Here is a 22,014-nt window from a genome sequence, read left to right as displayed (position 1 = left end):
TTTATGGCTTGCTTGATTTCTTAGATCTTTGTTGAGTGTGTGATACCTGTATGTTTATTTATGAGATAGTGGGTACATGGGGAATTTTTCTGTTTTCCAGGGCACTGTTTCTAACTGATATTTTCAAGGCAAACCTTTAAAAGTAAACTTCAGTTTTTAAGCAGCTGCTGCTTTCTTTTCCTGGTTTTCTACAGGCCACATTGAAATAAATGAAATTAGGTTCAAGAGAGCAAAGCCAAGAGAACAATAATGAACAACTTGTTACTTACCTCAGGCTTGCTTTAGCAGGAAAGTAAAGAGACACACACACATTTGTATCATTTTTAAAGGGATAAATGAATGGTGAATTAGGCAGCTAATCATTAGATGTTATCTCTGATATTTTCTAAAGAGATATCTGTATTAATCAGTCACTACATAAAAAGATAGGAAGGAAGAAGGGCCTCGCAGCACCTGTAAGGCTAATGGGTTTATTTCAGCATGGCTTTGGTCCCCTTTCTCTGCAGACAAATAAATATTCTTCATAGAGTTTGCTCAGGGAATTATGTAGTCCATTGTCTGAAAAATGCACCATGGAAGCCTGGATGAAAGTGTTTCCAAGCATTCCATAAAGAGAATGAATTACATTGCAAACAACTCTGGGATCTTTATATGGATTATCTCTTCAATTACTTGCTCCATTCGTGTTTTACCAATTGGAGATTCAAGAGTATGCTTTTGAAAGCCTTTCTTCCTGAGGATTCTTCCCTAAATATCTGATCCTGACAAACAATACTTATGTAGCACTGTTTTAAGAACATTGATGCAGTTTTGAAAAGCCCACATGAATTTTCTGTACAAGTTGAATGCTGCAGTTAGAGGCAGGAAAAATGTTTTGAAGTGGCCAATAAACTGATGGGTTAACTAACGGATTTATGGAAGAAGAATAGAAATCCTGACATGGAATTTCTTTAAGTCGCTTTCTTTAGCCACTTTGACTCTTTTGTAGGGAGAAAAAAGCAAGGGTATACACAAAGTTTGGAGCAGTTTAGCAACAGCCTATTTTTCTTATAAAAAAATTAGGACAGTTTTCAAGAACCGCAATGTATAATAACCCAGGTTGAAATATTATTTCATCCCTTATGTAGGTTGGTGATCCAATCTTTTAGAGATAATATCCTGGGTGAAAAAGTATTTGTGGAAAGGATTGAGGAAGGAGCCTCATCAGGAGGAAAATTACACCAATTTGCATTCCACTTGGGACTCCCTTGTTCAGTGATCCCCAAGCTGTTTTTGACCAGGGACCACTCTCCAACATTAGTACCAAAAGGATTATGAATCGGTTTTTGGTCAAGTTTACATTCAGTTTGGTTATTTGGGATACTGATTCAGAAAACTGAATTGGTCAAACCACGTCAACTCTAGTTTCTGATACCGAATATATGCCATCCAGTAGTCGCCATCTGCCCACCCACAGAAAACTATATTTAATAATCTGGAGCTAATGTGGTATATCCAATTCAATTTTCTGAATCAGCACCCCAAATAACCCTGGAACAGGCCTAAAAACAAAGACACCCCTTTTGTGGGTAGTCAGCCTCTCCCCTCCTGACATCCCCGTTGCCTCAGCACTATAAGAGGGTTTCACGAGCCCAGTCGCTCTCATTGCAACCATGAGGCCACAGACCAAGTTTTAGTTCTTGCAGGTCACTGGTGGTACACAGACCACAGGTTGGGAACCACTGCCCTAGTTGAACTCCCAACAAGTCAGACGGCACCACTTGCTTTCTCTTGACTAATTAGGATCACAGGATTATCCCATTAGTCATTCAAAAACATGGTTGCAGCATGTAACATTTCTTTTACTATCTTTGTCTTCAGTCTTCTTAAATATATTTGATTCATAAGGCAAATTTATCCTTTTGTTCTGCAGCTTTTGCTATTGTTCCTTACCTTTATCCCAGCTGGCATATTTTCCCCAAAGACCTGACTTGAGTTCTGTAGAACAGTTCAAACTCTGAGGGCTCATTTGATTGCTCATTAGTGGATGACTTGTAGCTGAAGGTAAGAACGTACTCCACTGGGGAGTGGGGAAAGTGACAGAAGAACTCTTTTGTGGCGCTTGATGCCAGACTCATTCATCCTTGCAACTTGATGCTTCAGTCAGCAAGTGATGAACCTGTACATGTGAATCAGATCGTATATTTCATTCATATAATTAATTTTGGGTACAGTTCCATCTTTCCACCTGAATATGTTCTGTTTCTTTCTTCTGCACTCAGATTTACTTCTGGCCTGCTCATAAGTTTTGTCTGCTCAGGGCTTTTTTTTTTAAAGACAAGTGAATAAAGATTAAAGTGTATTCTTTCAATACACTTTCTTTCAATCTTCCTGACTCATCCCTCTTTGCACTGCTGCATAGCAACCCCATGTTTTCTTTTATTCCTTTTCCCCCTTGTATTCTGGGAATTATATGCTTATAGAATCATAACATTAGAAAAGACCACAAGGACCATCCAGTCCAATCCCCTGCCATGAAGGAATTCCCAATCAAAGCACTCCTAACAGATGACCATCCAGTCTTTGTTTAAAAACCTCCAGAGAAGGAGACTTCACCATATTCTGAGGCAGCATATTCCACTTTGAACAGCTGTCAAGAAGTTCTTCTTAATGTTTAGGTGGAATCTCCTTTCCTGCAATTTGAATCCATTGCTCTATGCCCTACAGCAGCAGAAAATAAGCTTGCTCCATCCTTAATATTACATTCTTTCAAATATTTGAAATATTTAATCTTCTCTTCTTCAAGCAAAACATACTCAGATCCCTAAACCACTCCTCATAGAGCATGGTGTCAAGACTGTTCATTAACTTGTCAATATTCTTCTTGAACTGTGGTGCCCAGAACTGAACCACCGATATTCCACATGTTGTCTGAGCAACACAGAATAGAATGGGGCAATGACCTCCCTTGATCTAGACACTATACAATTCAGCCTAGGATCATTTGCCACATCACACTGCTGACCCATGTTCAGCGTGGCCTACTAAGATTCCTGAATCCCTTTCACGTGTACAATTTTCAAGCCGGGTGTCACCCATTCTGCCCCTGTATAATTCATTTTTTATGTCTAAGCATACCCTGTATTCCATCCTTCAGGTTATTGATAAAGATGTTGAATAGCTCTTGGCCTCAGATAGACCCCTGTTGCATCCCATTGGTCACTTCCCTCCAAGATGATAAGGAGCATCCTTTGGGTTTGAACGACTAATCAATTCCCAATCTGCCTAACAGTAGCATTGTCTAGCCCACATTTTACTAACTTCTTTGCAAGAATGTTATGAGGGATCTTGTTGAAGACCTTACTGAAATCAAGATATATGACAGCAACATAGAATCATAGAATCAAAGAGTTGGAAGAGACCTCATGGGCCATCCAGTCCAACCCCCTGCCAAGAAGCAGGAATATTGCATTCAAATCACCCCTGACAGATGGCCATCCAGCCTCTGTTTAAAAGCTTCCAAAGAAGGAGCCTCCACCACACTCCGGGGCAGAGAGTTCCACTGCTGAACGGCTCTCACAGTCAGGAAGTTCTTTCCATTCACCTATCAACCTTGTAACTCCATCAAAAAAGAAGATGGGGTTAGTTTGGCATGACTTGTTTTTGAGAAACCTAATTTTTGGTGAATATGGCGTTCCTTTCTAAGTGCTTACAAATTGTCTCTTGAATGATCTGCTCAAGAATCTTTCCTAGTATTGATATCAGGCTGACTGGGCGGTAATTGTCCCCCTCCCCCTTTAAGATGGGACAGTATTTTTCTTCTTCCAGTCTGGAGCTTCTCCTCCAGGAATTCTCAAAGATGATTCTGAAACTACTTCTGCTACCTTTAGATCTAATTCATCTGGCCCCGGAGGATTGATTTCATTTAGATAGACCAAAACCCCCTGTACAGCCTCTTCACCTATTCTGTGCTGCATTTTCCATCTGTTCCATTATCCTCAAGGTGAGCAGTGTTGTTTACCTTTTGAGAGAAAAGTGAGGCAAAGAAGATAGTACATAGTTCTGCCTTTTTTCGATATCCTGTTAGCATTTTACAATCATTTGTAATGTTCTTCACTATGATACATAAGAATGAATGGATTAATGTTTAGAGCTAAATCTAATTGTTCATCCCAGTTAGAGTAAACCCATTGTATTAGTGAGATTGCATAGTGACTGATGTATCCAATTTCCACTTGTTGAGTTAGCATACTTCGGCTTGGGCTAACAATTGGATTTAACCTTGATATAGCTAACCAATCAACCCCTTTGTCTCATTCCTAGGTTATAACCTCAGTTTAATTGTCTTATCCCAAGTAATCACAGGAGTAGAGTAGCTCATATAGTAAAGGGAAATATATAGAATAGATTCACTTGGAAAGGTCTTGTGGTTAGTCCTCATCTGCTCCCTTGTGAGGGCTGTACCTTTATTTGTTATATTTCTACACCAAATTTCTTCAAAAATTATTCAGAGAATTTACAGTTTGAAAACAAAAATAAGAGTGTAATCCATGCATGACAGAAAAATATCATCAAACTAACTATAAAATTCCATAAAACATTATCTCCATGTGGGCAAAACGTCAGATAAGAAAGCTTCTGATAAATGGCCATACAGCCCAGAGCAACTCACAGCAACCCAGTGCTTCCAGCCATGAAAGCCTTCGACAACACATGGTCTCCATTAATCACCAAACACTCCATGTAATAAAATGTTTTCAACAGATAGCAACATCAGAAAAAGGAGAAACAGCTTCAGGAAGCATTTGCTCTTGGCAAACTGAGGTGAGCAATGTCTCATTGAGGAGTGGTCACATCAGAATGCCTTCCTTTTTCACTTTCATTGCCCCAGAGAATGAGCTGAAGGTACATGAGGCACTCCGCTGCTGAAGCCAAGCAGAGCTGGGGCATACATGCCGAGACAGTCTAGGCACCACATGTTTGGTTACCCTACATAAATTATTTGTATTGTGCCATGGACTCAGGTTACTAGAAATGAAAGATTATTTTCCCCCAAAGATTTCGATCAAGGAAAGCTAAAACTGGAAGATCATGAAATGTGTTGAATATCATCAGAGTATGAAGCAGGATTACTTCTGGCAACATTATCTTCATTTGTCACCAGCTGATTCCATCCAAGTGACATTCTCCAGGAGGTTTCTCAGATTCACATTTCCAAAAGAGCCAGAGGGCACCAACTATGCAATGAAACAGAATGAGCAACCCAAAGTAGACAAAGAAGAAGCGCCGGTCCAAGGCAGCAGAAGTTTCATTTAGCTGTGACAGAGCTTTGTTTGTGCAAAATCCTGTTGGTTAAAGGGAAAAGCCATGACAAGTGAATTTCTTAGGTTACAAACACCATAAGACAGAAATATCAGAAGGCAAATGCAGTTGAAACTACAAACACAGAATTAAGGTTTTTGTTTTTGTTTTTCATGTCAGGAGCGACTTGAGAAACTGTAAATCACTTCTAGTGTGAGAGAATTGGCTGTCTGCAAGGATGTTGTCCAGGGGAAGCCCAGATGTTTTACCATCTTGTGGGAGGCTTCTCTCATGTTCCCGCATGGGAAGCTAGAGCTGACAGATGGGAGCTCATCCCACTCCCCAGATTTGAACAGCCAACCTTTCGGTCAGCATTCCTGCCGGCAAAAGGGTTTAACCTATTGTGCCACCGGGGGCTCCTCAACAGATTTAGGTGATAACCATGCACAACACACACACACAAAGCAAGCAAACAGAGTCTAAAATGAGAGAATATATAACTGCTGCTTGGAAGGCTGTTTCAAGCTGCTTTTATATCTGCCAATAAGTGCACAGTTGCAGTGTTCACTGTGCATCCTAATTCTACTACTATTACTAGGGTGTGTTTGTGGGGGGGGGGGGGGAGTGGCACACATTTAGGATTGCACAATTTTGACTGTAGAAATCCTCTTGTCTGTATGGATTTCACTTTCTTTGTAGTTCAGATGCTTCTTGGGCCGTGGGCAAGACTGAAGCAAAGGTCTTATAAGTTAAAGCTTCAAGGTGTAGTCTGGAGTGGGCAATTAACTGCAATTTATCACCCAGTTTTTTTTAAGCTTAACATTTGTGGCTTACAAATGAAAATTCTAAACAAAACATTAAAATTTAATTGAACAAAAATACCAGGGTGTTGTTTTTTGTTTTTGTTTTTTAATCAGCCAAAAAACAGCCCAAGCATGTTTAAAAAGTGGATCCAGACTTTTAAGAAAAAAGGTTTTTTTCCTTCCTGGCAAATAGTTTTTAGCATCACGGTTTTGTGTTGCTGAACTCAAAAGTATCTTATTTGTCACATTGCCTTTGAAGTGTCACTTGTGTCTTTCTTTATTTCTTGTTCACTCACTTTGTTTCCCGGGATCGTTAGCATCTTGAACATGATAACTTTCATCTTTAGATAACCTAGTAGTAACATTGGTCTTTCTGCCTCGTAATCGACAGTTTGGCCACAGATATATGTTGTCCGAAACTAACTTTGCCACCAAGATGGTCTCAATTGTGCTTACGAATAGCAACACCAGGAGACCCATGTAGTAAAAACCTAGAAGTTGGAAAAAGGAAGAAAGTAACTACATTGTTATTGATCGATTCCTATCTGTAATGTATAGCTCAATATATTCTATCTCTTGATACGGTGTGTATTTCTCAGACTCATGTAATTGTGTAGCAATATTACAGAAAAAATAATTCAATCCCAGACTGCAGTTTTTGCGGTACTCTTTTGTTGCTTGTTACACAATCCCAACTCAATTTTATCATTAATCCCCCTGAATGATTGATGCATTCAACTTACTGAGCAGAGGGTTGCAAGAAGATGATCCAGGTAGAGATCCAACCACAGAGGAGTGGAATACCAGGTATGCCAATAACAGGGTGACCATGTATGCCATCCTGTCTTGGAGGGGGACGAGGAAACCACAGAGGTCAGCAATAACAAGTAACAAACTAGGTACAATCATAGAAAGCATGGCTCGTATTCCTGTGTTTTCTATATTTATCTGTAAAAGAAACCACAGGGATCACTGTGACAGAAAAGAGTATTTTGAACATCTGTTTCATCCAAAGTGTATGTTGGGTGTTGTTAGGGCAACACTACTTTAAGGGTTTCCTTAATCAGACTCTCTGCAATAAATCATGAACGAAGCACACAAGCTGTTGCTTTTGCCACCTTTTGTAAAGATAGCACTGTCAAAGGCAAGTAAACTTAAAACTGAGTAAGATCAATTAAAATTAAAATGCATTTTTTCAAAACTTAATGGAACAAATGGCCCATTTTGTTCTTATTAAAATTAATGAAGAAAAAAAGCAACCTCATAAAAAAGGATGAGACCATTTGTGAAGTGGGAGACAGTGGGGAAAATCATGGGGCGGCACAGAGAATCGCCACACTGCATTCCCTACCATTGGGGTCCCTGGTATCCCTTTCCACGACATTTCCCCACTGTCCCCACTTTCTCTTTGGCTCCTCTGGCTTTTTTCTATGTGGAGTTGGGTATACACCCAACTCGGCTAAGCTCCGCTGCTGCAGTGCTGCCAGCGTGGAGAACCACAGAGTCCTGCTGGAAGTAGCCCTGCATCATGTGATGGGCTTTAGGGGACTCAGTGCTGGCAGTGGAGAGAAGCGAGAAGAAGACATTTTCTCCCCAAGATATGTTGAGGTCCATAGACTCCAGGTGGCATTGAATATACCACAGCTAATATTTCTGTTGTAAAATTGGATCTTTAGGGAGCCCTAGAAAAACTCAAGTAGAATGCATGTGTAAGTATACAATATATATGTATTATGTAAGTGTATTGCATTCAGTGCTTCAGAGTGCTCTTCTTCCTTTCTACTTGATTCAAGCTAATCAGGGTTACAAGTTGACCAAAGATAAAGTGCCGTCAAACTACAAGAAAGGAGATTCTATCTGAACATTAGGAAGAACTTTCTGACTGTGAGAGCTGTTCAGCCATGGAACTCTCTGTCCTGGAATGTGGTGGAGGCTCCTTCTTTGGAGGCTTTTAAGCAGAAGCTAAATGGCCATCTGTCAGGGCTGCTTTGAATGTAATTTTCTTGCTACTTGGCAGGGGGTCAGACTGGATGGCCCATGAGGTCTCTTCCAACTCTATGATTCTCTGATTCTATCAGATTGAGTGTTATAACAATATCACTGTGATGTCTATGTATCTAGTTCAGAGTGAAGGTGAATCTTCCTATTATCACATTGATTTCAGTTTGGATAGACTATAACAAATTCATCACATCGGGATAAAATTGGTGGTATGCGCCAATTTTAGCCCAGGTCATCCACAGAGCCAGCTGGCTCCCATCACATGATGTTGTGCCAGCTCCGTGGGTGAAGCAGGGTGAAACTGGAACATGCCACTGGCAGGGCAACATTGGAGAGCTCCCACATGCATTCATGCTTCCACCCATCTAGTTGCCCTCCCTTGGATCCAGAAGATGACAGGGATAGGGTGCCAAATCCCCCACGCCCCATAGCGAAGTGGAGCACTGTTGCCGCTGACTGCTGGAGTTATGATAAGATGATATTTATTATTTATTTATTTGCCATATTTATATACCACCCCTCTCAGCCCGAAGGCAACTCGAGGCGGTTTACAATCAGCAGTAAGTGGGATGCAACTGTTGTCCTACTTTAGGGAAGAGCAACATGTAGTCACCTCATACATTGCTGGACTGGATGTTCCAGCAGCTCTAACAGAAATAGCAAATGGTGGTGGTGGTGGTGCCGGGAGTTGCAGTCCAGCAACATCTGGAGGGCTGTACATTTTCCACTCTACTGTGTTTAGATGGCACCCAGACAAAATGATGGGCAGAGAACTGCAGCTACTATTGTGGATGCTGGTGCCAACTAGGAAAAAGGTTTGACCTAGCAGAGAAGTTTTGGGTGCTATTTTGAATTAGAAAACAAGTCATCTCCTTACCTTCACTACAAAATAAGGCTGTGGCATATTCCTTGGGCTTGTGATGTCCATACCCGTGACAAGATATTCACGCTTTAGATTCAGGATTTCATTTTGAACAGATACATTGAATTCTATCTCATTGACTTGAAGGAATAATTAAAAAACAAGAGAGATAGCAGGTGAAAGAGAGTTTTAAAGCAAAATAGAAGTTGTACGTGTGCCATCAGTTGACTACCATTCCTCAGTGGAAGGAATGATGTCTAAACCCTCAAAGACTATTATTTATTTATTTATTTATTTATTTATTTACTTTACTTATATACCGCTGTTCTCAGCCCGAGGGCGACTCACAGCGGTTCACAACAACAAGAATAGCAAAAATTCAATACCACAATATTAAAAACAATTAACAACTCAGCACATCACACAGTTAATAAGCAATTACTACAATAACTTCACTATCATCTCATCCACAAGAACGTAATCCAGATTCGTCAACCATTATTCCATGCCTATATTCATCACTGGTCATTGCACTAATTATTGCACTAATTGCACTAATTCGAACGCCTGCTTAAACAGCCAGGTCTTCACTTTTTTACGGAATACCATTAAGGATGGTGCTAGCCTAATGTCCGAGGGAAGGGCGTTCCACAGCCGAGGGGCCACCACCGAGAAGGCCCTATCTCTCGTCCCCGCCAGCCGTGCTTGAGAAGCAGGCGGGATCAAGAGTAGGGCCTCCCTGGAAGATCTCAAAGTCCTGGTGGGTTCATAGGCAGAGATGCGGTCAGATAGGTAGCTTGGGCCGGAACCGTTTAGGGCTTTAAAGGCCAACGCCAGCACTTTGAATTGAGCCCGGCAGCAAATAGGTAGCCAGTGGAGTTGGCGCAGCAGGGGGGTTGTATGCTCCCTGAGCTCCGCTCCTGTTAGAATAATGGCTGCCGAGCGTTGGAGTAGCTGGAACTTCCAAGCCGTCTTCAAAGGCAACCCCACGTAGAGAGCGTTGCAGTAGTCTAGGCGGGATGTAACCAGAACGTGGACTACCGTGGCCAAGTCAGACTTCCCAAGGTACGGGCGCAGCTGGCGCACAAGCTTTAGCTGTGCAAATGCTCCCCTGATCACCGCCGAAACCTGGGGCTCAGCGTTGAGTCCAGGGTCACACCCAAGCTGCGAACCTGCGTCTTCAGGGGGAGTGCGACCCCATCCAATAGAGGCTGTAACCCTATGCCCTGTTCAGCCTTGGCTAATTTAACTAATTTATGACACCATAAAATCTTCCAGCAGCATGCAGAAGAATGAGGAAGTACTCCATCAAAGGATCCAGTGTCACAAGTAGATGGTGAAGAGGCAGCTCCCCTTAAAGTAGATTGGGCATTACATGGCCCTACATGTGGTGCTGAACCACAGATCTGACGGCCCCTAACCAGAACAGTCAGTGCTAGGAATGCTGGGAGTTGCAAACTGGCCATGGCTGTACAGCTACAAAGTTCTCCACCCCTTCTGGAAATCTCATTCTTCCTATAGGATTTTGTTGGAAAGACTCAACAAAATCCATTTCTCTATGAGAACCAGTTTCATGGCATTGTTCAGTATGTGTAGACTTCTCACTCACCTTCATTGGACAGAGAGAAGAAGCTCAGGGTGCAGCTGGAGGTATCACGGGGGAAATAAAAGAGATTCAAGTTACAGTTGCTGTCAATGCTCAGAGGGAGCAGAAACTCCACTCTCCCATTACTGTGCACCACTACATTGGGTGATTCGACCTTCCAGGTCACGTCAAACCTTTAGCAAGAAAGAAAAGCAATGAAATGAAGAAGAAAGAAGAGTATTATTTGCTGCAGCCTTGATATTATCCTTCAAAATTTGAAAATCTCATCCTGTATCGATTAAGGCTTTCAAAAGCCCCTTCTCAAAGGGTGATCCTTACATTTTTATTTCTTGCAACAGTGAGTACTGATGGTGCTTTGGCATTTGATAGGATATTTATTATGAGCATTACCGGCACTTTTCATTGTAGGCAGGGAAAGAAGGAGAGAGAGAATTGCTTGTAGCTGTGCCTTACATACAGTACAAATGCTGTATGATACATTCCAGCATTTAGTATGGATATATACAAGACTGGGTAATAGAAAACCTTATTAAACAAACCACTTTGGTCAGCAGCCCATCATAAAGTCACACTGGAGGGCCCAGAACACCAGCATTGCTAGGTCCTCCTCTGAAACTCTACATTCAACCTCTGCTAGATGCATAACATAGTATCACCTGGAGATCCTGGAAAATGCCTATAGAGGACATATTTTGTTATACGCAGTACATAAAACTGTGGTCTTGAAAATACAGGAGTTGTACTACATGTGTTATTCAAATGTTACTTTTTTCAGAGAAACCTCTATCTCTGAAAACCTCTATCACTAATATGACAAAATAGACCTTAATAACACTTGACTGAAAGAAACCCTCATGTTTTCAAATATGGATTGGTCCTGTTAACATTTAAAATTAGTGCTACTTTTCCACAACCTTCTTCCGATCATTTTCTTCTCATTTCAGGAGAACAAAATGCAAGAAAGACAAGAGCGATGGGAACTAGCCTATCCTTTTGCAACATTGAACTTTGGTTTGGAGCTGTTTGAAGTCTTATGAGTTTGTTGCATGTCACTCATATACTATGTTGATCATGCTCCATAACATCTCCTATGCTACTGGGAGTGGAAACTCAAAACACCTGGCAGACTCTGGTTGGAGATGGATGTCCTGCAGCATTGGAGGGGAAGAAGCCAAATAACTATTTGGAACATCTAATCAATGCCTCCCTCTTGTGTGTTACATGCCTGTTTCTCAGTGCTACTTACGCTTCTCGAACTGTGAGGCTTGGAGTCCATATTGAACTCCAGGGGACGGTGATGGTGGTGAACGGGTACTCTTTCTCATCCCAAACCAGATCTTTGTTGAACCATGACTGAGAATTACAGGGAAAGAAAATGTTAACTGAGTTTGCTACCTATGCCCTCCATTTGAAGCTAAGGTCTTAAGGACCTCCTCACATTGAGGTCCAGAAGCCGGGGGACAGCGGGGGACAGCAGAGGAAACCATGGGGTAATGTAACATGTTGTGCCCTTACTGTCAGAGGTCTTGGTGTCCCTTCCCACAATGTTTCCCTGCTGCTGTCCCCCGCTGCCTCCTGCATCCTCCTCAGCTTCTTGGTGCTGCTGGCACGGAGCACAATGGAGCCCCACGAAATAGCCCTGTATCATCCAGGCGACTCTGATCCAACAGCATGCCAGCAGCACAGAGAAGCACAGAGAAGCCTCCATGTGATGAGGTGGTAAGTTTCATGGATACAAGCTCCAGTACATCCTAGTTGGCTAAAAGAAAGCAAATTCAGCATGAATGTAATGCCATCTTCTCTCCCACAACTGTAAATATTTATTTCACTTGTAGCTCATGTTGGTCTGGACAGCCACTATGGCAAAGGATCCATTCCTACAATTGATGAGGCCACAGCTTGGAAAGCCCCTCCTGTCAATCCCAACCCCCTCGGTTCCATACCTGTTGCAATAACCTATGTTTTAAAATGTGTTTTTAAACTGTTTTCTAATCTACTTTTTAATAACTGCTTCACCGAGGAGCTGTGCTTCCCTTCCCAGGGTGCTTTGCCCCGTTTTGTGCTGGTCAGTGACCATAATAAAGTTTTATATTGTATAGTATGTAGTCCTGTCTTGGGAGAGACAATAAGGGCAAGAGAGGGAGATGCATTTAAAATAAAAGAGAAAAAAAACTGGACTTGTATTGGGGAGTGTGACTATATGTAAATGTGGAATCCAAAGATACTGAAGATGATGGTGTGACCAGTTTCTGAAGGGGAACATTAGTGCATTTGACTGGGGAGCATAAATAGGAAACAGAGGACAATAGAATTCCTTCTCTTTTCTTCAGAAGCACTCTCCCCTTCACACCCAGATCTGCTCTTTCTTTCCTGCTATTTGATAAAAAAGAGTAAGCATTACCTGATTCAAGACCAAGACAGCTGTGAAAGTGTATTTCGCGATATCCTATTAGAGAAATAATTTAACATCAGTTTTCCTTCTGAACCTTAGTGTAGTTGTTTACATATATGTATGTATGTTACCTAGACAAATACTTTCCTTTTTTAAACATTGTAAAGTTCATATACTAGGCATGAGAATTTTTAAGGAAGACAGCCCCCCAAAAAGGGTATTTCATTTTATTGGCCAAGGAACCTTTTGACACTTCTGTAATTCAGTGTTGGCCCCAATTCCCTTCACAGCTAGGAGCAATCTCTGTTTCATCTTGACCTTTAATTTTTGAACAGAGCTGCTGGCCAGGGACACAGCAGCAGTCTGTAGGTGATCAAAAGCCATCATACATACCACATCTATCACATTGGACACCATCACATCGATATTCACCAGAAGAGGGTCAGTTCCATGTCTTGGTATCTGGTACAGAGGGTAGTTTTCTAGCACGGTTTGCAATTGTTTCTTTCCCGAAGAGGTGGAGGCATTTTGCGGAGTTATCTGATAAAAGGCTGCTCCAAGTAAAACACAAAATAGCCCTGCTTCAAAGCAAACGTCTTTAACAACAATATCGTCCATCTTATCTTAAATAAAACAATGAGGCTTTTGTTAAAAATGTGATAGCATTTGAAATGTAATTGGTACTTAGCTCCAAGAGGCTGCAGAACTGGCTTCCTACGCTGGGCCTTATGCTACTCCCTTGGTTGAAGCTTGATAGTACATAGATTAAATTAAAGTCTGGCTGCATCAGACTATTCCTGTTCTAATCAAGCAATGGCCTAAAATGCATATTTATTTATTTATTTATTTATTTACTTACAGTATTTATATTCCGTCCCTTTCACCCGCAGGGGTCTCAGGGCGGATCACTATCCACATATACATGGCAAACATTCAATGCCATAGACACACAACATATATAGACACACACACAGAGGCTATTTAACTTTCCAGTTTCATGAGGGTATGCTCGAATTCTGGCCACCTAGGGAGCTGTAGCTTCACCGTCCACTTGTGACACCAATTGAGTACTTCCTCATTCTTGTGCATGCTGCTGGAGATTTTTATAGCATCGTAAATTAGTTAGATTAGCCTCCCCACATAAGTGGTACTTAAATTTCCTACTTGACAGATGCAACTGTCTTTCAGGCTGTAAAGGTCGACAGCAAGCTGGACAAATGGTCAGGAGCTTATTCTGACCCAAGCTGGCTTTGAACTCATGACCTTTTGGTCAGTAGTCAGTAGTGATGTTAATGCAGCTGATTCCTAACCAGCTGCGCCACAACCAGGCACAGCTGAATATATAGGGCTGGTATTACTTTATGCAAGCTTATGACTGACTGGAGCATCCTGTTTCTGCATGCTCTCTGCTTGTCTGTTTTGGCCAGGCTGAGACAGGCACTTGAGTCGCAAATCTAGTACATTTAGGAGGAAGGGAAAGTGTAGTCGTCTGACGGTTGGGCTGTGACTCTGGAGACTAGGGTCCAATTCCTGGCTCAGCCATGGAAATTCTACAGGGTGACACTCTAAGCCTCAGAAAAATCCATGATAGGGGTATAATTTGAGGGTACACAATAACAACAACAACAACAACAGAAAAGAAGCTGCAGGAGTAGTACTATTTCTATATGCTTGATCACTGCCTAAGTGCATTTCTTGAACAAATGTGTTGACCACAAGTACTCTTCTTATTTACAGCTTAAACAGAAACTACTTTTTTGTAGTAACAGTTCTGAGCTTAGAAACAACTTCCTAAAATCCCCCAGGAGAAAATATTTTGATTTAGTTTTTGGAAGTCCCCTTGAGTCCCATTCTGGGACAAAGACAGCATATGCATATAATACAAATGTTTTACATTTACATATAGTCCTGTTATGACATAATGTTACACTCTTCAACAACTAAAAATGTCTTCAGGGCATTTTGTAGGACATATTATTTAACCATTCGGAGAAGAGAAAAACAGATATCTTTTCTGTATCTATGTGTGTTGACTTATGGAGATCCCATGAATTTCCCAGTTTTCTTAGGCAAGGAATCCTCAGAGGAGGCTTTGCCAGTTCCTTTCACTGAAACACAGCCTACAGCACCTGACATCCCCTGGTGGTCTCCTATCAAGTACTGACCAGTGCTGACCTTGCTTAGATCTGGTGCCTTTACCTTCACATATCTTCAAAATACAAGAGAAATTGGCCATACCAAATGTCATAAATAGGTACTTCAGACAGATCCTCATTGCCTTCTTTCCTGGAATCGCACTGGAATATTAAAGGAGGGAATGGGTCTCAGTGTAACTCCAAGTCCTGAGATAAATTCAGTACTGCTTCCAACTCATCTTTTCCCAAACAGGTATCTTCCAGATATACTGGACTACAGCTTTTGTCACAATGGGGTGACAGAAGTTGTAGTCCAATAAATCAGTTATGCGTGGGTTCCTCCCTTTCTCTGGAGTTCTCTCATCATACTATACACACTAATATAGATGTTGTACCAATCAACATGTATAGCTTGCATAGGAATGGAGACGGATATTGGCTTTTCATTGGTGGGGGGAATGTAACTGTGTTGCCAAAAAGTCTCATTCCTGTTGGCAAACTTTAAACTAATTTGTTTACTGGAACATGAAAAAAATCTCACCTCACACGGCTCATAAATTTAACAGTGATATATATATATAGCAAAACTGAATCAAAAGCGAGTTCCAAAATGCTAAATCAGCAAATATAATCATGATTTTAAAAAAAAAACAATTTTAGCTGCAGATCAGATTCAGAATGAATAAAACCCTGCTTTTGTATCTAGCTTCATTTCCAAATTTACAGTATGTCCCCCACATCCAAAGGGTGTACATTTAAGACACACGCACACTAGGGTTATCTGAAACTGTGGGCAATGGCAAACCTTTTATTTTGACAGTGCTTGGGTGAGAAGCATAGCCTAGATCTGCATTGGAAGACCTTGAAAGGCCCACAAGCTCTTCTGTAGGGAATTTCAAAGTCTAGGGAAATTGTACAATTTGTATTGAATCCATAGATAAGGGAGTTACAATGTACCTGATATAGTTTTAATAGAGAATTTCACTCAAGGACAACTCCATCCCTTCCTTTTCTTTCCTTCTCCTTAGATCGGTTCCCTCCTTCCTATTGAAGTCCCTTCAGGACAAACTTCTAAATGGCTGAACTGATTAACATGTTGCTGGGTGGCAAATCCTTTCTCTTTTTGACAGCAGTTGTTTCTGCTGCTCTTTCTGGTTATTTGGAAGCTGTGCTGCTGTCCATCCTTGGCTGGGAGCAGGGCCCTTCACCCCCAGTGGCTCACAGGCAACCCGGAGCACTGACGGGTGGAACAGCCATAAAACCAGAAATGGATTTGCTGTCCCACCAGCAACAGGCCTATCAGCCACCCCTGCACCCTAACTTTTAGTAAAGTACAACTTCCACAACAGGACTGTTGAAACTGGAAGGTTCTTCAAAGACATCTCATCTACCCTTCTGCAGTAGAACAGCATCTGTCTGAAAGCCACAGACGATATTGCACAATTTAACTTCCGTTTGAAGTCCTTGGAGGAGGCAAAGTGCTTTCACAATAAGACTCTTGATCGAAAGCATCTCAAAGCTATCTGGGTTTCTCATTCATGTGGACAAAAGCAGACCAAGATACACGGTGACCAAAGCAATTGCAAGGCCACAATTCAATTTGTCAAAAATCCATCACCAACCCAGTTGGTAGCACAGCAAAAGCTTGCAGTCATCAGTGAAAGGTTCACTTAGATTTCCCATCTTCTGGATGTGAATTTGGAACCTATTTCTGGACATGCTGGGAGAAATAAAGAGATATGCAACTTTCCCTTCTAAAATCCATTATGTCACATTAATGTAAATCGTATTCTCTTTTTCATGGAGTAAGGATAACTTGAGTTTCCCCAGTTGTGAATTTCCGCATGCTGTGTCCTGCTATTATAAAATAATGGAGTTGGAAGAGACCCTAAGGACCACCCAGCCTAACCCCTGCCATGCAGGAACACACAGTCTAAGCAGGCCAACAGGTGGCCATCCAGGTGTGTGTGTGTGTCAAATGGAAGCAGTGCTCATCCCAAAACAATTCCGTCTCCAAATGAGGTATTTCTTCCAGGCCAAAATGTATAACATTGCACTAATTTAAACTTCAGCCGAGCATTTAGCAACACAGCTTAGGCATCCAAAGAAAAGGGGAAGGCAAGTCCTCAAAGGAATGCAAAACAGCAAACAGTAAGAATATTTGGATTGCTTAACATTTGACTGAAGTCAAATTTCATTGAGGGGCAGAATTCTTGTTTCAGGGCAGCATGCCCCTAATTCCCTGATGGCTATAGCTGTACCTCTGGTATTAGCACTCTGCCAATATTAAATAAGCAGATAATTAGTCTTACTAGAGGACCACCCAAGATAACCAGCAATCAACATGCAAAGATCCACCATACCTTTAGAAGATATATTGTATCTAGTCAAATAAAGTGTCACGAGTTCACGGAGAGTTGCAGAGTACGTTTTCAATATATACTGATCACCATGATGTCCTTTCGGAGTGAATTGTGATCGTTTTTTGCCTGCTCTGCAGTCATATGTCTATAACAAAATCCTGCAATCTGCTTGGTTTTTTTTTCAATACAGCACCTGCCCCATTGGGAGATCATTATCAGGGCTTTCATTGTCTTCCCCCCACACAAAAACGAGGGAGCAAAAAAAAAAAAGAAAGAAAAAGAAAAAAGAGAGAGACAATTTTGAAATAAAAAATAGAGTTGTGTGTTTGTATTTGAAACACAACAGATCACTATGAAAGGGAATATGCCCTGAATTGTCAGCATCACTAATCAAACAAGTCAACCCTTCACTTACTGTTTATTTAGATGCTGCTGTTCACTCTCTTTCATTTCTGTCTCATCACACACTGGGGCTACATTCAGGAAAACAAAATATGTTCAATATTTCACTGGCTGCTTTGTTCAGCAAAGGATTGAATGTAGTCTGTGCTGGTTGCAAATATCAACTCTGACTCAGAGCTTTAAATGTATTTAGCAAACGAGGACAGTTCTACAGAATGTGAAGCTATTAATACAAGCATCCTGTTGGTTTATTATTTTAATATTTGGTACAAAATGGAAACAACATCATCAACCAAGGGAGATGAATAGATAATTATGGCAACAACATAGTAATTACGAAACCAATGGCCCGCAATCCAGCTCAGACAATGTCTGGCTTGGCCACTTATCACAAGAACGAGGAATATATGGCTTTCCTGAAGATATTAGACTGCAATTCCCAGCATCCCCCATCATGCAGATGGGAAGTTTCAGTCCACCAATTTCAGAAGGCTTCATTTCCCCCATTGCTTACTTAGAGTTCACACCCAATAGAACAGTGGTTCCCAACCTTTTTTTTGACCAGGGACCACTTTCCAACATTAATACCAAAAGGTTTATGAATCAGCTTTTGGTCAACTTTAGATTTGGTTTAGTTATTTGGGGTGCTGATTCAGAAAATTGCATAGGATAGACCACATCAGTTCTAGTTTCTGATACAGAACATATGCCATCCAGTACTTGCCATCTGCTCACCCATAAAAAAAACACATTTAATAATCTAGAGCTAATGTGGTCTAGCCAATGCAATTTTCTGAATCAGCACCCCAAATAACCCCAGGAAGAGGCCTAAAATCACCAAGGTGCCCCCGCTTCTAGGTGCCACATGGAATGGCTCCGCTCAGGGGGAGGGAGGGAGGAGAAGCAGCAGTAAGAAGGCTTGTCGTCGCACCTTTTGTGGGTAGTCAGCCTCTCCCCTCCCAACATCCCCATTGCCTCAGCACTATAAGAGGGTTTTGCGAGACCAGCTGCGCACCATATTTTAATTATTGGGGACCACTGGTGGTCCATGGACCACAGGTTGGGAACCACTGCAATAGAGGCATGATATAAATCAAAGGCTTTCCTGATTTAGAATCTGAAAGACTTGACTTTGCACAGTGCAACCATTCTGAATAAGCAAGCACAAGGTTGCTTATTTTAGGACTATCACATGAAGACACTATTCCATGGTAGTCACATAATCACTGATAGCAATAATTTAAATCTCTCATTTAATCCAATGGTTGAAACCATGCTTTCTACTTCAGTTTATACCCTCTGTTTTCCCCTAATGTCACTTCAATGCTAGCATGCTGGCACAGAAGTGGAACAGCTTCATCATACCAGATAAGGAAGAGGAACATGGTGCAATTGTCAGCTATTCATGGGCTTTGCCCATTAATTGCCAGGGACAGGTTAGTCTCAGGGAGGAGGCCGACCAGCAATGGGATGGGTCCTGCTTCAATGCCAATTTTTCTCCTTTGTGCAATAAAGTTCTAATGCAGGATGAGTTCTGTCTAGGGTACAAATCTGCTCCATCCCAATCCTATCAAAAGAGAACATTTTGTCAAAATGCTGAGCTCAAGCCCAACATAAATGCATAAATGAGCAGTAGTCAAATGCCCAGGAGTCAGAACAAAAGGCAAAGATGCAAAGCTAGGTCACACGCAGGAGCTATGAAGCAGACAGGAAATAATTGGCAGAGCAATTTTGTTTCTTTCCACTCTGCATGAGGCGGATAGTGTTTGTTAGGATAAACCCGAGAAGAAAATGGATCTCAGTCCAAACTGAAATCTGCCATTATCACATTTAGCACAATCAAAATCAACAAGCTCTCTTAGCCAGCAGGTGCTGCCATGTTTATTTTTTAACTCTTATGGCATGCACTTTTTGTTTCTCTGATCCCTTGAGAGTTGCACATACTAAAGATAAGACCACAGCATTATGAGATTACCATTAGTTAGTCTAAGGCCATGGTGATATGGCAAAAAGGATCTGCCCCTCTACAAAGTGGCCATTTGAGCTTATGGGCAGGATCCAAAATGGTGGTGCTCATCAGGATAATTTCCCCTCCTCCTGTAGAACTCCACCTCATGTCCCTCAAACATCATCCCCATCCACCCCCAAACCTGCTAGGAATTAGCAGGAGAATATCCAGAGAAGCTTCTTGCTGCAAAGGGGGCAATGAGGCAGAAGATCTGAAAACTTCAGCACCACCTCAAATATCGTGCTGCATGGAGACTTTTGTGTTTTAGCCACTGGTCACATCAACTAATATTACTTGCAGGTATACTAGATTCTTATGTGGTTAATGCAATAACTTTTTTCTATCACTTCCCAAAAAAAGTTTAGAGGAAAAGTTCTGAAAGCTGTTCACCAGACTTGTCTAACTTATGCATATCTGTAGTGACAGACGTCATGAAAATGATGCATCTCCCTTTTTGGTCATCAGTTATTGTTAGTGTCAGCATATGTTATGTGTGGACCAAGACCATTCTTCTTCCAATGGGACCCAGGGAAACCAAAAGGCTTGGACACACCTGCTGTACACTGTAACCATGATAAATTTATTTGATGAGTCTTTCCCCATTGTTTTTACCTACCAATAGTTTGTTTGCTCTGCTGATACTGTGTTTTATGATTGATATTAGCTAGTTCAACAAAGGGTGAATCTACACTGTAGAATTAATGCAGTTTGAGGCCATTTTCATTGACTTGACTCAATGCTATGAAATCCTGGGAGTTGTGGTTTGGTGAGGCACTCTTTAGAAGAGAAGATGCACCCCAAGAGTTTAATTATAAAGTTAGTGAAATCAATTGTTTATTTAGACCAGCGGTCCTCAAACTAAGGCCCGAGTGCCAAGGTCATTTACTTGGCCCTCGCTCAGGATCAACCTAAGTATGAAATTACTTGAAAGCACACAACAACAACAATCCTAACTCATTAGCCAAAAGCAGGCCCACAGTTCCCAATGAAATACTAGTAAGTTTATATTTGTTGAAATTGTTCTTCATTTTAATTATTGTATTAAGTGTTTCTGCACTTCAAATAAGGGATGTGCAGTGTGCATAGGAATTAGTTCATCTTTTTTTCCAAAATATAATCCAGCCCTCCAAAAGTTTGAGGGACTGTGACCTGACCCTCTGTTTAAAAAGTTTGAGGACCCCTGATTTAGACCGTCTTACTACATTTTGCAATAAATGCATACTTGATTGTATGTTATAAGGGTATACAAAATTTATTTCTGTCTTGCATTTGTGTCCTCAAACAGATTTGAAGGTATATAAGAACAAGTTGTGTTCTCATATTTTGGCCACATCAATATGAAAACCTGGAATACTAATGATCATAATGATAGTGATAAATAACAATACAAATAATCGTTATTAATCATATCAGCAACAAAAACTGGGAAACAGCCTTGTTTTGTTTTTCTGCTTATCCTGTGTATTTCAAATACCACCCTATGCCTGATTTATTGCTAGAGGAATCCAAACTCTCTGTGGTCATTTTGAATTCAAGTCAGTTGAATTGTTTCTGGAGAGCTCAGCACTCATCATGAATAACAGGGCACTAACATAAAACAAGAGAAGTGCACCCTGCTTCAGGATTAATAATTGCACCGACCTTCTTGGAAATTGATGCTTTTTCACACATTTTTTGAGCATGTAGCAGACTAGAAGTGGGTAGCTTTCTACAGAGAATAATGCATCCAGCTCTGAAGAGGGTCAACAAGTACATTCAAACAGAGCTCTCGTATCACCATCTGCTTTCTCCTTCTGAACATGATTCAAGATGTTCCTGGTAACTTACTGTCCTCAATTCTCAGGCCAAGGTTCAAAAGAAGAAGTATTTTGGACTACTTCCCCCACAAATTAGCCTTCACTACCTTCTCTTTGTCCTCCTGGCTAAAGTATTTTTTTGTGTCAGGAGCAACTTGAGAAACTCCAAGTTGCTTCTCGTGTGAGAGAATTGGCCATCTGCAAGGACGTTGCCCAGGGGATGCCCAGATGTTTTACCATCCTGTGGGAGGCTTCTCTCATGTTCCCACATGAGGAGCTGGAGCTGACCGATGGGAGCTCACCTTGCTTCCCAGATTCAAACCGTCAACCTTTCGGTCAGCAGTCCAGCCAGCGCAAGGGTTTAAC

The 22,014-nt window shown here is 41.3% G+C and overlaps 1 protein-coding gene across 1 annotated transcript; it reads right to left on the bottom strand.

Moving 5' to 3' along the window:
• Window positions 1-4,403: 4,403 nt before the first annotated feature.
• On the bottom strand, window positions 4,404-19,464 carry ZACN (zinc activated ion channel). The gene is made up of 10 exons (XM_067463800.1): window positions 17,858-19,464; window positions 15,120-15,241; window positions 13,338-13,495; window positions 12,954-12,998; window positions 11,799-11,905; window positions 10,556-10,590; window positions 8,962-9,086; window positions 6,827-7,031; window positions 6,380-6,574; window positions 4,404-5,324 (listed from the first exon to the last, which is right to left on the bottom strand). The coding sequence occupies exons 1-10, from the start codon at window positions 17,890-17,892 to the stop codon at window positions 5,137-5,139; spliced, it is 1,215 nt and encodes a 404-aa protein (XP_067319901.1). The 5' UTR covers window positions 17,893-19,464; the 3' UTR covers window positions 4,404-5,136.
• Window positions 19,465-22,014: the final 2,550 nt, after the last annotated feature.

The sequence above is a fragment of the Anolis sagrei genome, chromosome 2, assembly GCF_037176765.1.
Source record: "Anolis sagrei isolate rAnoSag1 chromosome 2, rAnoSag1.mat, whole genome shotgun sequence".
Taxonomy (NCBI): domain Eukaryota; kingdom Metazoa; phylum Chordata; class Lepidosauria; order Squamata; family Dactyloidae; genus Anolis; species Anolis sagrei.
The sequence above is the reverse complement of the archived record's forward strand: the minus strand, read 5'-3'. Positions and strand labels throughout refer to the sequence as shown.